This window comes from Salmo salar, chromosome ssa13 (assembly GCF_905237065.1).
Source record: "Salmo salar chromosome ssa13, Ssal_v3.1, whole genome shotgun sequence".
Lineage (NCBI taxonomy): Eukaryota > Metazoa > Chordata > Actinopteri > Salmoniformes > Salmonidae > Salmo > Salmo salar.
This window is the reverse complement of record NC_059454.1, coordinates 81903450-81918882: the sequence shown is the minus strand read 5'-3', so window position 1 is coordinate 81918882 and position 15433 is coordinate 81903450. Positions and strand designations below refer to the sequence as shown.

The 15433-nt window shown below is 40.8% G+C and overlaps 3 protein-coding genes across 3 annotated transcripts; 1 reads left to right on the top strand and 2 right to left on the bottom strand.

Moving 5' to 3' along the window:
• Window positions 1-599: 599 nt before the first annotated feature.
• On the bottom strand, window positions 600-5816 carry LOC106567898 (ribonuclease kappa-B). Its single transcript, XM_014137768.2, has 3 exons — window positions 5533-5816; window positions 2763-2845; window positions 600-2607 (listed from the first exon to the last, which is right to left on the bottom strand). The coding sequence occupies exons 1-3, from the start codon at window positions 5608-5610 to the stop codon at window positions 2463-2465; spliced, it is 306 nt and encodes a 101-aa protein (XP_013993243.1). The 5' UTR covers window positions 5611-5816; the 3' UTR covers window positions 600-2462.
• Window positions 5778-10103, top strand: LOC106567897 (chromatin complexes subunit BAP18). Its single transcript, XM_014137767.2, has 6 exons — window positions 5778-6070; window positions 6449-6543; window positions 6617-6718; window positions 7010-7239; window positions 8899-9001; window positions 9140-10103. The coding sequence occupies exons 1-5, from the start codon at window positions 6050-6052 to the stop codon at window positions 8955-8957; spliced, it is 507 nt and encodes a 168-aa protein (XP_013993242.2). The 5' UTR covers window positions 5778-6049; the 3' UTR covers window positions 8958-9001; window positions 9140-10103.
• Window positions 10104-11444: 1341 nt separating this feature from the next.
• LOC106567896 (P2R1A-PPP2R2A-interacting phosphatase regulator 1) lies at window positions 11445-15372 on the bottom strand. The gene is made up of 9 exons (XM_014137766.2): window positions 14578-15372; window positions 14362-14446; window positions 14125-14181; window positions 13850-13896; window positions 13705-13756; window positions 13493-13560; window positions 13317-13372; window positions 13127-13211; window positions 11445-13023 (listed from the first exon to the last, which is right to left on the bottom strand). The coding sequence occupies exons 1-9, from the start codon at window positions 14676-14678 to the stop codon at window positions 12900-12902; spliced, it is 675 nt and encodes a 224-aa protein (XP_013993241.1). The 5' UTR covers window positions 14679-15372; the 3' UTR covers window positions 11445-12899.
• Window positions 15373-15433: the final 61 nt, after the last annotated feature.

The following is a 15433-nucleotide window of genomic DNA, read 5'->3' as shown; positions in this document are numbered from 1 at the left end:
TGTAAAAAATGTATCTGGGAAAAGGTTATTAACTTTCTGGGATGTGGCGAACTGAATTGATACACAACATTTGCTCATGAATACTTTCCATTTCTGTCTGATTTCTAGTGTATAATTTTGGATGTAAATTATTTGTATTTCACCAGTGGCAAGGGTTGAGTCACGGGGTGTAAGGGGTTTCTTCTGTCTTTTAAGTAATTATAACACTGTGTAATTATGGAGCTTTTAGTAGATGCTGAAAGAGACATGACTGATAATTACTCTTTATAATCAATACATATTACTAAGAACTGATTTACTGTAATCTTTAAAAAAAAATCTTAGAATTGTCAACTTGATAAATAGAATGGACAAACATTTAAGAGACAGCATGACTGTGTTTAATTAAATATACGTAAAGCTTGTTAAAGAGCAGTGTGCAGGTTTCTTATTTTATTCAACTGTTACCATGCACCTGCAAAAAATATAGCTCAGATGTGCTAGTGCCTTTTGATGTTTAATTTTGAAATAAAACTGCCTTGGCAATATGTCTTGTTTTGTTTCATGTTGCTTTGGAATTTTATTTTTTACATTTTTTATTATCAAATTCAATGAAGCGATTTCATTTTATTTATACTTCCAGTTTATTGCAGGGAACATCTATAAGAGACTGAAGTCCTTCACATAAAGTACCATTTATAGATCCTTTCACATCATTACACTCCAGAGAATAGCGAGGCCAGGGGAAATACAATAAACACATTAAATAAATGCATATTTAATTTGAACATTTTATACACCATCCTTTTCTGAGGAATTACTATAGCAGATTTAACTAATACAATAACTATTACAGTTAGGGCTGGAGTCAATCCGTATTGCGGTAGTTCCACGTTATAGCTTGATTGAAATCCTTGGGACATCCCTACCCTAAACCCTAACCATTTAAAATGTTAACTTCAATGGGGTGACGTCCCAAGGATCCCAGCTAGCATGGATTGTTCGCGGAGACTATTCACAGCTGCCTGAGATATTATAGAAAGGAGATAGGAATCCCATTGGGCAATGAATTGAGAAATGCTGCAGCCAGCGGTTGCTAAACTAATCGTCACGCAATCCCTTCTCAAAGTCAGGGTATGTTGGTGCTTTCAAGACAACTGGGAACTCGGTCAAATCAAAACATCAGTGATTTTTCAGGTCGGAAATTCGGTGATCAAGAAAGATGCCTGTGTTTCCGAATTGGAATTCCAGTTGGGTGACCATTCAAAACCATTTTTCACTGTCGGAGCTTATTTTTTTCCCTAGTTCCAAGTTGTCTTGAAGTCTGAGATTTCTGAGTTCCCAGTTGTTTTGAATGCGGCATGAGTTGAGAAACCGGCCTTTTTTCCTAGAAAGTATGTAATGGCACGATTCCAAAGCTATAAGATATTACAGAGAATGTATTTTTATTTTATTTAACTACTTAACAACAAATTCTTATTTACAATGACGGCCTACCCCGGCCAAATCTGGACGACGCTGGGCCAATTGTGCCCAGCTATGGGACTCCCAATCATCGCCGGATGTGATACAGCCTGGATTCGAACCAGGGACTGCAGTGACACTCTTGCACTGAGATACAGTGCCTTAGACCGCTGCGCCACTCGGAAGTCTAGAACAAGTTAATTATCTCACATCTCTGAAAAGATGTGTAATGTTGTACTTCTTGTTCACAACATTTATGCTAATTTTGGGATGAGCTAGCACCCAATTGACTCCCATTCACATGATGGAGAATAGGGCCTATTGTGCCAAAATTGCCCAGAATGCACTGCACGGCCCATTGACGACGCATGGGCAACGTATACAATGGCCGTTAATACGATTCAAATGGAGTTTCCCCATCTCCTCAAAAGTATCTCTGACGCTGCATGTCGGCTCAATCGGAAATCACCTTTACATTTTAACATGAATCTTCCACGATATGGACTGAATCCAGACCCTATATTTTTACAGCATACAATTCACAACAGCACATAAATAAACACAAACTATGCACACACACAAAATGTATTTAGCTATTTTTGACATATCTCTTGGTTTGCCTGACAGACACTGACCATCTATCAATTTGCTGTCAATTCAGGCTGAAAGAGGAGATAATTACATATTTCTGTAACTGTAGTGGTCTGTTGAGTTGCATCTAGGAATTTGTGGTGAGTTATCTAGCATAAATGTAATGTTTGGTCCATGAGGGGAACAAGACTTACATTTTTATTGATCATTATCAATATTGTCAGTTAGCATTGATGGGTTACAGTTTAGGTCAATTCAATAAATAGTTGTATGCAAATACAAAGAATGATAACATTTCAATCAATAGCATAACAGAGAGGACTTATGTTCAATGTTTTACTATAGAAATAGCTTTTTATAAGGTTGCTTCCCTTGAGAACTTAAATTAGAGTGTGTGTATATATAATCTTCTGATGTTTCAGGGGAATTTATGTCACCATGTACTCCTGCCTCTTGTTGAGTCTGACCTGGCAGAGTGACACTGCCCCCACTGCAACATAGATGGCTGCTGCAATGAAGCAGTTGATGCCCACCTGGTTGTAGAGTCCATAGATGGTTCCCGGTGGGTTCTTACTGTGGGGCAGAGAGAGATGAGCCAAATAGATGAGTTTGGGGAAAACAACCCAAGCGAGGCAACATGGGATGGTTTACAAAGAGTGAATTCAAAGGGCATCTACACTAGTAGTCAAACTAAGCACCTAATGGTCCCTTTTCTTCACACCACTTACTCATTGCGGATGTCCTCCTCAGTGAAGGGCACATCCTCAATCAGCACAGCAGACTTTGCACTGAAGAAGATCCCCAACATCACCTGCAATACAAAAAGATGATACATATGTAGGGATGCACGATATGTCGATGAACATATCGGAATCGGACGATATTAGCTAAAAATGCCAACATCGGTATCGGCCGATGTCTAGTTTAACGCCCAATGTGCAAAACCGATGTCAAAGCTGACGTGCATACCTATATAACGAAGGTACATGACGTAATGACACCACGTAAAATGTTGCTCTGTACGTGCAACACAGCATTCCTAAACTAGCCCACAATGTCTGCTGTGTGGATCGAGCAGTCAACAAGTCAAGCAGTCATTTGAAAGAGTTTCAGTGAGACAACTCACATTTCAGTGAGACAACTCAAAGGCAAAATCCATTAAAGCCAAAAGAATGGAATTCATTGCCCATGACAATCAACCTTTCTCTGTCGTGGGTGATGTTGGCTTTCGCCGACTGGTCGAGCACTGGTTAACACTACCAAGTGCGCTATTTTTCCGATGTTGCCCTACCGGAGTTACACAGTAATAGCGTCACTGCTATCAGCTTCATGACATACATACTATTGAACGCCGTTTGGGTCTTTGCGTGTCAAAAAAGATACAGGGGCACTGTCAAAGCTGTACAAAAAAGTCAGCAAACAAGCAAACACCGGCCACGAACGATGTGTTTACAATACCGGGTTGGTAATAAAGCATCATTTGTTCGACTGCAACTTCTGGGGTAGCTAGCTTTAGCTTGGTACCTAGCTAGCACCAATACAACCAGCCTGAAAACAATGACCAGTAGAAAATGCAGTCATTTTCAATATTCTTAGCAATGATTTAGGAATTCTTGTGAGTAAGTATTAGCTAGGTTGCCACTTGTTGTTCACCTATTGAAATTGAACTTCAGTTCATGAAAATACATAGCTAGCCAGCTACTTAACCCTGTTTCCCAAAATTAACTTTATAAGCAGCCAGCTAGCTTCATCTGGCTAGTGAGGCTTGACTGGGCAGGGTTATGTGTTGTGAAGCTAGCCAAAATAAGGATTAGGCACAATAGTGGAATTTGCAGTTTGCCTTCAAAATAAAAATGTAATTGACTGATGGAAATGAATACAAATAGTAGAATTATGCCATACTTTTATTTTGAAGGCTAACCGCAAAGTCCACTATTGTGGCTTATCCTTATTGTGCCTAGCTTCACATAGATGGGTCCGACCACCATTAATCAAATAAGAACTGTCTTAGAAATTAGGGATATTTTAGATGATGACACCTAGCTATATAGTTAGATAAACAGAAACAGATTATGTTGTTATTCTATGTTTTTGGGGAAGAACATTGTTTGCATCCATGAGCTAGCTAGCTTTTTTTTATGGCCAGCACTGTAGGTGCGCGAGAGAACTTTACCAGCATCATAGCATACGTATCGATGAATCGTTGTGACATGTAAAATACGAGTGATAGTGTAATCAATGTGTAATAACTACATAAAACATTTATGAACGCGTTAAATTATTATGTGATGTGCAGTGAAATTCAGGTCATGATAGGTCAAAAAGTGTTATTTGACACGTCAAAAAGTGTTATATGACACGTCAAATAGTGTTTTGACACGTCAAAAAGTGTTATATGATACGTCAAACAGTGTTATATGACACGTCAAACAGTGTTATATGACACGTCAAACAGTGTTATTTGACACGTCAAACAGTGTTATTTGACACGTCAAATAGTGTTAAATAGTATATTTTTTGACACGCAAATACCCAAACGGCGTTCCATAGAAATACTGGTTGAGAATGAAACGACTGAACAAATGAACAACGAAACAGCACAGCAAGTAAGTGAATGAAATAGGTTTTGATTATGATTTACTGGTAATGGGGCATACATAAATGCCAACAAAATAACTTTTTGGTCAGTGTGGTGTGTGTGTGTAACATTTATTTAACTAGGCAAGTCAGTTAAGAACAAATTCTTATTTACAAAGAAGGCCTTCCCCGGCCAAACCTGGACGACGCTGGGCAAATTGTGTGCCGCCCTATGGGCCTCCAAATCACGGCCGGGATGTGATACAGCTTGGATTCGAACCAGGGACTGTAGTGACGCCTCTCGCACTGAGATCTAGTGCCTTAGACCGCTGCGTCCATGTGTTAGCTATTTAACTGTACTAAAATGCTTAAAAGGCCGCTACATTTTTTTTATATCGGTATCGTTTTTTGGGGGGGAAGGAAAATAAAGGATATCGGTATTGGACAAAAATGTCATATCGGTGCATCACTATACATATGTATTGCATTACCCACATTCAGTCTAGTCAAGAGTGTTTACAGGGTCAATTAGGGCAGAGTCAGTTGAGACATCCTGTGGATACAGGGTCGATTGACAAACTCAGTCACACAATCTGTCATCAAACATCAGCCAATTCATTCCACTGCTATATCTAGCATACCCGTACAGTTAGTCAAGAAGAGAGGTTCTAGCAACACCAGACTGTTATTTTATTTGGCTAGCTATAATGACCAGATTTTGGAAAAGGCAAGTTACTTAATTAAGCCCGCAATCAGCTATAGGTGTCTTATCAAATATGCTGATTGTTGACTGATATTGAAACGTGGAAAATCTTGACACCTAGCTAGCGTTGGCAGATACTTGCAAGCGTGGGGGTGGGAAATACTGACAATAGTACTACTGTCTGTAACGGTAACATTAGCCAGCTAGCTATTCCTTACCAACATGATGACTCCCCATATGCTGATCACTATTCCACAGGCGGCCATTTTCGGACCGCAGAATAAAAGAGATGGCATTCTTCTAGTTGATATTTTCTACCAAAATATATAATTTCGATACACAAATCTAAAACAGTCGTTTTCTTTTCTCAATGGACAGGCGTCAACCTAACCTTCATCAGCTGACACTCGATTCATTCGGTATTAGCCCTCAGTTACACCCCACCTTCTCCTTTCTCGACTCTCGCGCGACGACAATCAGCAACCCTAACTATAACTAGCAAATATTTTTGAAATAGCTAAATGTAGTTTGCGAACGAAAAAGTTACACTTTGTTAAATCATTAGTCTATGTGACTTGGTCTGTCGTGTTAATTGTTGAAACGCTAAATGTACCGCCTTCTATGGTAGATAGCTACCTCCTTACTAACGTTAGCTTCCTAAGATATTGTTGTAGAGTGGGATAGGAAGCTAGCTAAGTTAGCTGGCTATCCAAGTGGAGTCAGCAGCAGCCCAAAATGACTTCCGCCTCTACTAAGGTAAGAACTGTCGTAATGGAGATCTTAAACAGTGCTGCTCAAATTTACTACTACTAATTATAATTTGGTGAGTGCTTATATTTGTCCTATTTCACACATGTATAAATGTGTATTTTACGCATGTGTGAAACTGATTTTTTTTCTTCTCGCATATCCCAACTCTACCCGAGACACCCTCAGAGAGTGGGGTCACCGTGGCTAGGTTTAGTCACAACGGCGACCCTGGAACAATTAGGGTTAAGTGCCTTGCTCATGGGCACATCGACAGATTTACTAGTTAACCATGGGCACCATGATTGTGTGCATTAGTCATACGACCCTAAGCTAATGCAGCTATTGATATAAAGTTAAAATTGTCCATGCCTCTTTCTGTGACAGGTGGGAGAGATCTTCTCAGCTGCAGGAGCTGCCTTCACCAAGCTGGGTGAGCTTACCATGCAGCTGCATCCAGTAGCTGACTCTAGCCCTGCAGGGTGAGTGTGTACACTCAGACACACACACGACAATATGAGGATTAAGGTGTATTCTCTGTGCTTCTCTCCTCAGAGCCAAATGGACAGAGACAGAGATTGAGATGCTGCGTTCAGCTGTGCGGCGTTTCGGTGATGATCTGAACAGCATCAGCTCTGTGATTAAGGAGCGCACTGTGTGAGGACCCTTCTGTCCCTTTTCTCTTGCCATCCACATTTTTTTCTATCCTGCCACACTTTCTCTCTCTTTCTCCCTCTATCTTTTATCATATTGCACACACTCTTACCTGTCTTTTTCCATGCTTTCATCCATTGATCTTTCATCTTTACTGCCTTCTTTCTAAAGAAGATGTCTGGTGGGGTTAATACATCTGTTGGCAAATTATCTAGTTTACAATGTATACAGCCTGTCTGTCAACCTGTATGAAAATTACATTACCAATCTGTTGCCTCTCCTGTTTTAATACAGAGCCCAGATAAAGACAACAGTGAAGAGGAAACTGTATGAGGACAGCAGGATGCCCCTCTCCTCCGACTCTCCCAAAAAGACCACCAAGAAGACCACGGTCACCATGGCAGCCACACCAGCACCTGTGGCCCCCACAGTCATTGCTGTGCCCACCTCACAGGTTGTCCTGACAACAGGGTTTCAGAGCACCTCCCCTATGCCCCCTGCCATCAAGAAACAGAAAACAGCAGGTGAGTGGAATGATACAGGCCTTTACCTCAAGGGCAGGGATTGTGTGATGAGTATGGCTTGTATACGGAATTTAGTAGACTAGATTTTCATTCATAGTCAAAAGACCAAGACATATTTTTTGTAGAAATTACTTGAACCCTTTATCGAATCGATACTTCTGTCGTGTCTTTGGGGGTACCATTAAACTGAAGATATGTTTATCAATTAGCTCCCTGTAATTATTATCACGCGATTAAACTGATTAATCGTTTAATTGTAATTAACTAGGAGATCGGGGCACCAAGGAGAATATTCAGATTACAAAGCTATAATTTTCCTAATATAACTTTCCTGTACTATAATATTATATCCTATTATAGTATAGGCCGATTATCTTCTGGTTTAAATGGTGTATTTTACCTGTAGTCCAGTCTCATTCCAAACGTCGTAAATTGTTGTATCTGCACGAACCCAGTCTTTACTAAAATCATCCATACATCAATTGTCTTAAAATCATTTATTTACTACACTAAGTAATTAACAGAAAACATACAAACAGTAATTATCGTCACAAAGGATTGGTAGAGGAATGTGCCCTTGTGGGCTAAACAGGCAGGTCGGCCTGTTGAACAATGGATCATAAAAGGTCAGCTGTGGCACACAGAGTTCATTAATATTGACAATTGAAGGCTCGCTCATTCGGGAACAATTGCAATCAATATATATTTACGCTCATGTGTCGTCGAGATCCTTGTTCGAGCGTCGTTCTGATGGAGAGTCTCTCTCTCTCGGTTAGAATGGATCTTTCAAAGCGACATTCATTAATGTCGTTATAGAATGGTTGTTTCGTTGGTCTTTGCGTTCGATGATATAATTTACTTAGCTGCAGACTAATAATTAATATCAAAGACTTGTTCTTATTCTGTCGGTATCAATAGTCTAAAAGTTAACCACGTGGTATGGTTCACTTTCAGTAGAGGAATTGGATGGTAAAACCTATTGGCCATGGAGTTGAGGCCTGGTCTGAAGAAATGTAAATCAGGGGGTGTTTTATAGTGACCCTTGAACAGGCTTGTCAAATGACGCCTGGTCCTGTATGGGTCCTTGGGGGCGTGCCCATGACTGAGCTAGACTTGGTTACAGAAATACAATTCTATCACATTACATCAGTACAATAGCATCTCAATGTCTTACAAAAAGCTTTATCCTTATTAATACATTCTATACAACCATTATGATGCAAGTCTCAAGCTGATGCTATTATATAAACAGTTTTATGGTAATATGGCTATATTGTCTCTTCTGAGTATCACAAAATTGTACCAAGCGGATCAGTTCGTAGCTGGATTCTTCACCAATCTTCCATACCTTCTCCAGCACACACATGTCGCTCGGTTCTCCAATTCTATGAGTTGGAAGAATTTCCTTTGTCTCTCTATGGGCCATGTGGCCAGGGACTCTCCTGGAATTTTAGAGTTTTTAAAACCCTTTACACACAGGGCCTGGGTTGGGGGTGGTAGGTTGGGTGGTGGTGCAAAAGGGAGGGGGTCAACTGTCCTCCCTGTACCAAAAGAGGCCAACGTCATGACACTTCTGATGCATTTACTCCAAGCATTGGCTACTTTGAATGTGCAAGTTTATTAACATATTACATGTTTTCCCTGTCTGTCTGTGTGTAGATGTGACGCTCAGTGCTCTGAATGACTTGGATGTGAACAGCGACCTGGTGGACATTTGAGGGACTGGGAGATGGATCCAACACCAAGCTCAGTTTCGATCAAGGTGAATAATATCAGCTGGCTCTCAATCAATATGGTTCACATTGTGTCATTATGCTGAAGTCAAAGGTATTTAGCTGAAAATATAGTTGTCTTCATCTGTTCTGTTTTCAAATCTTTGTGGCTCATCTTGTTTTCTCAGAGAGCCTCAACCTGGACTCCAGCCTCATCATGAACTCCAGTGACTTGCCCCTCCTGTCTCGCTGACATCTAACCCCACTGTACCCGTGGGTTGGAAAACTTGGGTCCCTCTATCACCAGAAACAGATTTTAGCAGATGTATTTTTGTATTTTTATGAACAGACCCCACCCCTCCCAATCAATTGCTTCTCTATTCAGTATGTGGCATTTCTACAGAGAAACCCTTCCATTTCACTCTTAGAAAAAAAACATGTTTTTGTGTTTTGTATAGCTTTTTGTATTGGAAAATATTATCATTTATTTGCACTGCTAATTTTACAAGTACTGTATTGTGGCTGAACATGAATGTCCATGATCTCCAGAGAGCTGTTGCAGTGCAGGGGTGTGTTCAGTATACATTTGTTAGGTTGCAGAACGGTTTGTACTGAATGACCTGTTTCCCCAACACGTTCTTGAACAGACTTTGAGGTACGTTTTCTCTGTTTGTTGGATGTGGCTTGAAGCAATGAGTGAATATTTAAAGGGCAGCAGAGTGTTCCACAACCAAGTTCCCTCCCTGTTTTTTCAACTGGTTGTTCAGAACACCACCATTTCTGTTGAATTGAGCATTGCATTAAGTATTTTCTTGTACTGAATGCAGCCGTTGGGCATATTCATTAGGCAAATTCTGTTGCAAACAAAATGAAACAGGGAGGGACGTACCAGAATCAGTCCAATAGAAACTCTTATTTTGCTCTGTTTACTTCCGCTGGGTTATTAAACGGTTTCCGTAATGAATAAGCTCCATGTCCATCATGTAACGGAGTGTGTACATGTTGTGTACCACGGGTTGATATATTTATAAAGACAAGATATAGGCTAGCCAAGTATTATTTAATTTTGTTCAAACAATGGTTGTGCATGACATGATTCCTTTTTATGCTTTTTAGTAAAATGTAAAAAAAAATAAAAATGTTTGTCTTTCACTGTGCTTGTAGAATTATGTGACAGAGGGTAGCAGTTCGGACTGCCATCTAAGGTGGTTATATCAAAAGCTTGCAGAAATGGACAGGTAACCATATCAAATTATCTATGGAGACAAAGGAAAGTCCACAGGTTTTCTGATATAATACAATGACTTTTATTATCATGATTTTATTTATATATTTAAAAGGTGTACATTATCCCCCCCCTAAAACTAGACACATTTTGTGTCAACTTTACAGGCATGAGAAAGGCTACTCAGAGGGAATTAATATAGTTTCTCTCACTCTCTCTATTAAAAGTTCCATTAAAAAATACAATCTTTTTATGTAGACTTTTCTCAAAGCTATTTACAGTTTGAAAATACTTGAATGGTCTGGCAGATGTGCTTTAGTTCCCTTTTTTCACCTTTCCTTTCTCACCTCTCTCTCTCTCATCCTATCACTCTCCTCTAGGCCTCATTCTAATGTCAGTTTGAAAACCAGGAAAAAAAGGAGCCCTCTAACACTGACATGTCGTTTTTGGAAAACAATTTTTAAGATTGTGGCTGATTTTGTAAAATGACACAATGAAAAGGAATATTAAAAGAATCAAAGTAAAATCTGTAAAATGACTATAAATTGAGTGTTTTAACTGACCACAGCACCAGTCAGATGGGCTCCTGGTTTGAGGTTTGCAATTGAGATGGCCAGATGAGGCCTCGGGCTATCTCCTAGGTCTCAGACCCAGGACTTGACTTATCTCCTACAGGCAGTGGTCTCCTTGTATGATGATGAAAATGGGGGGGGGGGGATTGCTGATAAGGCATGCCAATGCTGTGGGTCAACTGCAATGAACATCAACAGGAGATTATTAAAATATTTTATATTTGGCTTCAGATCATCTCCAACTCAATGTATTTCCCTCCCTATATAGTTCATCCTCTGCAACAGGATGGGATTGGTGAAACTACCACTGAATATTAGTGCCATTTGATTGCAAGTTAACCTCTGGCTAACTGCAGATAAAATTGAGTTAGTTATGAGATAAGAGATCTTCTATTGATGTTCATGTCATTTAACCTAGTATGCATTTACAGGATCTTCCCATACTCAGGAAATAGTATAAAATACATGTCAAAACCACCTTATATTTCTGTACATGGTGTATGAAAGATAATAATTTGGGTTTGGCAATGTGAGTTGATTGATGATCTACATTAGTGTCTAAATCATACAGCTTTTGAGAGAAATGAAACTGACGCTGGTTGTCAATTTAAACAATGTATACCAGCGTCATAGAATCTTTTGGGCCAAAGGAACCAAACTACATTATTGAGAACAACAAGTTAACATGAATAGAACTTAAAACAACTGGAGTTTTTATTTCCCTCCAAATTCACTGATTGTCACTGAGGAAAAACAAATCTGGGGTTAAGATCAGAAGATGACCCTCAACCCTTGCTGACCTAAGCACTTCTTTGAGACAGGACAGAGACCCAATGAGAAATGAGCAAATTAAGCAACAAATATACAACGCAACAGCATGTCTTAATCAGGATCCTATTTGTGTAACAGCAATATTGATTAATAATGTGAAACTAATACTGTGCAAAATCTTAATTGGAAGTAGAATGTTCCATCCACAAAAAGGAGACAAGATTTAGAGAAAATAATCTGTCTGTTGCTGTAAAGCTCAGCTCTGGAAAGGGCATTTGAAGAGTATTACACATAGTTACTATCAATAACATTATTTGTTTTTGTATAAGACACTTCTCTAAGCAGCTTGTACTCTATTTCACAAGTCAAAAGGTCTGGAGGTCACAGACTCATGCATGGGATTAAAAAACAGAACTTTCCCATAGATTACATCAACCCAAACCACGTGATATACCCATGATGTCACTTATGATATTTCACAATATCTATGAGGGTCCTGAGCATGTACAACCATACCACATTACAGAAGTCAAATAATAACATTCATGTAATCAATGGGAAAATTTGATAACACCCCACAGGCTACCCTTTTTAAAGTAGTATGCATGTAGAGAAAGGGTAATATCACGCTCTACCCAGAGGACTGAGATCACCAGTCGAGGTCCCTTCTATCAAACTAAAGTTCACACACACCTGTCAAGAGGTGAGTATTCATGCCAATCTCTCATTAGGTTTAGGCCATAAAGGACCAGGACTGGGTGGGTCCTCTGGGCAGAGCTTTGCCTAGGGATTCTATATCTACAGAACAAACCCCCTCAGCCAGAGAACCAACTCCCAGTCCTGCCTTAAAGGCAGCCCTGCTTATATCAGTATTCACATATTAATACACTATTCACATAGACAAACTGAGCCACCGCTGGCTCGACAGTCTGCTGTGACACCTTGTCTTCATGTCTCATTTTTGAGCGCTTACTTCTGGACTATCAAAAAATACAGGACTATTGGGTCTCGTTCAGTGGGATTACAACGTGCCCTCACCATTACCCCTGAACACAACTCCGGACAAGGCCTTTTAACACCTCTAACTTTGATATAAACAAAAGCCCAACAAGGAAAAATATAGTCTCTTCACCCGACTTCCTTTGGCAGGGCATTTCATGCAACCTTCTGATTAACAAAGCACAGGTGCCAGTCTTTGTGTAACATCTATATATTATCTTGATTACAACTCAAGACATGATTACGTCAGGAGCCAAGGAATATGATGAGTATCCCCAAGGCTCTGATGGTTTGAGGGAGAGGAGCGTTCTGATAGGCTGTGAGTAGAATCTAGGACTGACTGTAGTCCTGGTCTGTGATAGGCTGCTGGTGTTGTGGTTTCTAGATATTGGGCTGGTGAGAGGTGAATGAGGGGGGAGGAGACAGGTACAGGGTACTACCCTGGGTACTAGCACCACACACAGACACACCACCTGTAGGAGAGTCTGCAGATGCCTGAGACACACTGGGGGAGAGGGAGAGAGGTAAAAAAAAACAGGAAGTTAAAAGAGATGCAGCTAGCACCATATTCACAAGTGTGCAAGAGTTTGAATGTCTCTGGTTCTCACCTGACTGTGTAACTAGTTCGGTGAGCAGGATCTGTTACCCCGGCAACAAACAGCTTCTTCGGCGGACCATCAGACTCCACTCCTCCTACATGACAGAACGACAGGATGAAAGAGAAGACAGACACACACACACACACACACACACCAAGGCTGAGTAAAGTAAGCACCATTCTTGAAGCACTGTTCTTACCTTTCCTTTTCAGTGGAGTCAGGGCAGGCCATCTCACAGTAGAGCTGACTGTTGGCCTGGCAGTGAAGGGACACTTTGTGTTAAATTGTTGTGGACACAGTGTAAGTCCACAATCACAGGATAGCTATAAATCTACACTCAAGTTAGTTTGTCAAGCAACGTGAAACTCAACTCACCCCCTAAACCTTCGAGTTGGACTAGGGGACGAATTGGGTGTGACACCACTGTCCGGTAAATGGAATCCCTGTGAAAGACAGGACGAATATAAGTAAATATGAGATGACTCTTTATCCATCCATTTATTCATAATCTATCCATCAATCCTCTCTCCATGCTTTGGTATGACAAAGCACTACAGTCACGTGCAGAACACAGAGGGAGTACTCACCACTGATGAATTGTCATGCCAGTGACTGACAGGAGGGACCAGGTTGGAAGCACTACACCAAGAGAGAGAAAACACAGTTAGAGAGAGTGTGTGTGTGTGTGTGTGTGTGTGTGTGTGTGTGTGTGTGTGTGTGTCACTACCTTACCTCAGTCTCTGAAGACTCCCCCTGAGTGTCATCTCCATATTCTCTTCCTTGAATGAAAATACACACTTTCAGTCAGTGGTCATACACACATACTACAGTGTGCCACACACACTGAAACACCAATGTGAGCATTTACATAAGATAACCTCACACTGAACTGTACTAACACACTGGCTAATGTATAAGCAAACACTCAAACCAGCATCATTAATCAAAGGCAGGCATTTGCACAAATAGAGGGAAGAGGCCCACAATATCCCTAACCTTGTCCTCACCTGCCTTTTGTGGTCTGGTCTCTCACCACCCAATGAGAAAGGGGACAGGGGGACGGCCTATGGAATAAAGACTGGATGTATTATTGTTGGTCTGTTGATGGAGTAACTGACAGAATACTGAATGATCACACACACACACACACACACACACACACACACACACACACACACACACACACACACACACACACACACACACACACACACACACACACACACACACACACACACACTCACCAGAGAAGGACAGCTGGGGTTGACAGAGACACTGCTCCGTCGATACCGGGCTGAAATAGTTGGACTGAACACTGTCATACCATCGCTGGGAAACAAGCAAAAAACTCAAAATCATTCCAAGGCAGACATATTACAAACATGACTGCAAAAATCAAATTTCATAAATGACAGACAGACAATTCTATTTCAATCAAGTAGAATATCAATTCCACTAACCTGACACTCGTGATCATGGGGGCGCTGTTCGATCTACGAAGAGCCCCGCCTCCGCTCCCGGCAGCTGCGCCTGCGCACTGGTCCACTTCCATTCGTTCCATTTCTTGAAATCACCGGCCTCCAGCCTAGCAGCGCGAGCTGCTGGCTTAGGAGCGCTCAGAGGCGGCGTACGGCCCTACTCTATCAGGGTGAAAGCCCGACCTGCAGGCCTCACACACAAATCCTACGGTCCAATTCAGAGCAGCTAAATCAGCGGGAAATGTCCTTGGTCTCGTCCCTCTATCTCATTTTTGTTAGATGAAGTCAGACTTGGCTCAAGTTATAGCAAGCGACTATTCGTAACTAGCTAACCTTATAAAGTACTCAAACGCAATTCCTGTTGTCGCACAAAGGCTAAACAAACACATACTTGACCAATACTGTCAACTAGAGAGATATATCCCTTACAATAACTTTTAAGGGAAATTAGGTTAGGCGGCCAGCTGGAGACGTGACTTTTTAGGGTTAGCTAGCTAGCTACAGTAGCTAACCATTAACACCAACTTGGCTAGCTAGCTAGTAGCTAACCAGTCAGAGAATAAAACACAACAGTCCTCAACAAAACATTTGCGTCGTTGAAAAGTTCCATCCTCCGGTCAAGTTGTTCATTGCGTCCTCAACGAAATCGACAAAATATCCCAAAAATGTAACTATTTATCAAAAATATAACTAATTGAAAGATTTCACAACATAGTCCTCCACCAAATAGCGGTACTTCGTAATCTGTCATAACAGCGCCTCACCCTGGTTAGATATAATATTGCATGAAGGAGATTCACTCCAACAAGGCTGGAGAGACGAACGATCACCTTGCCTG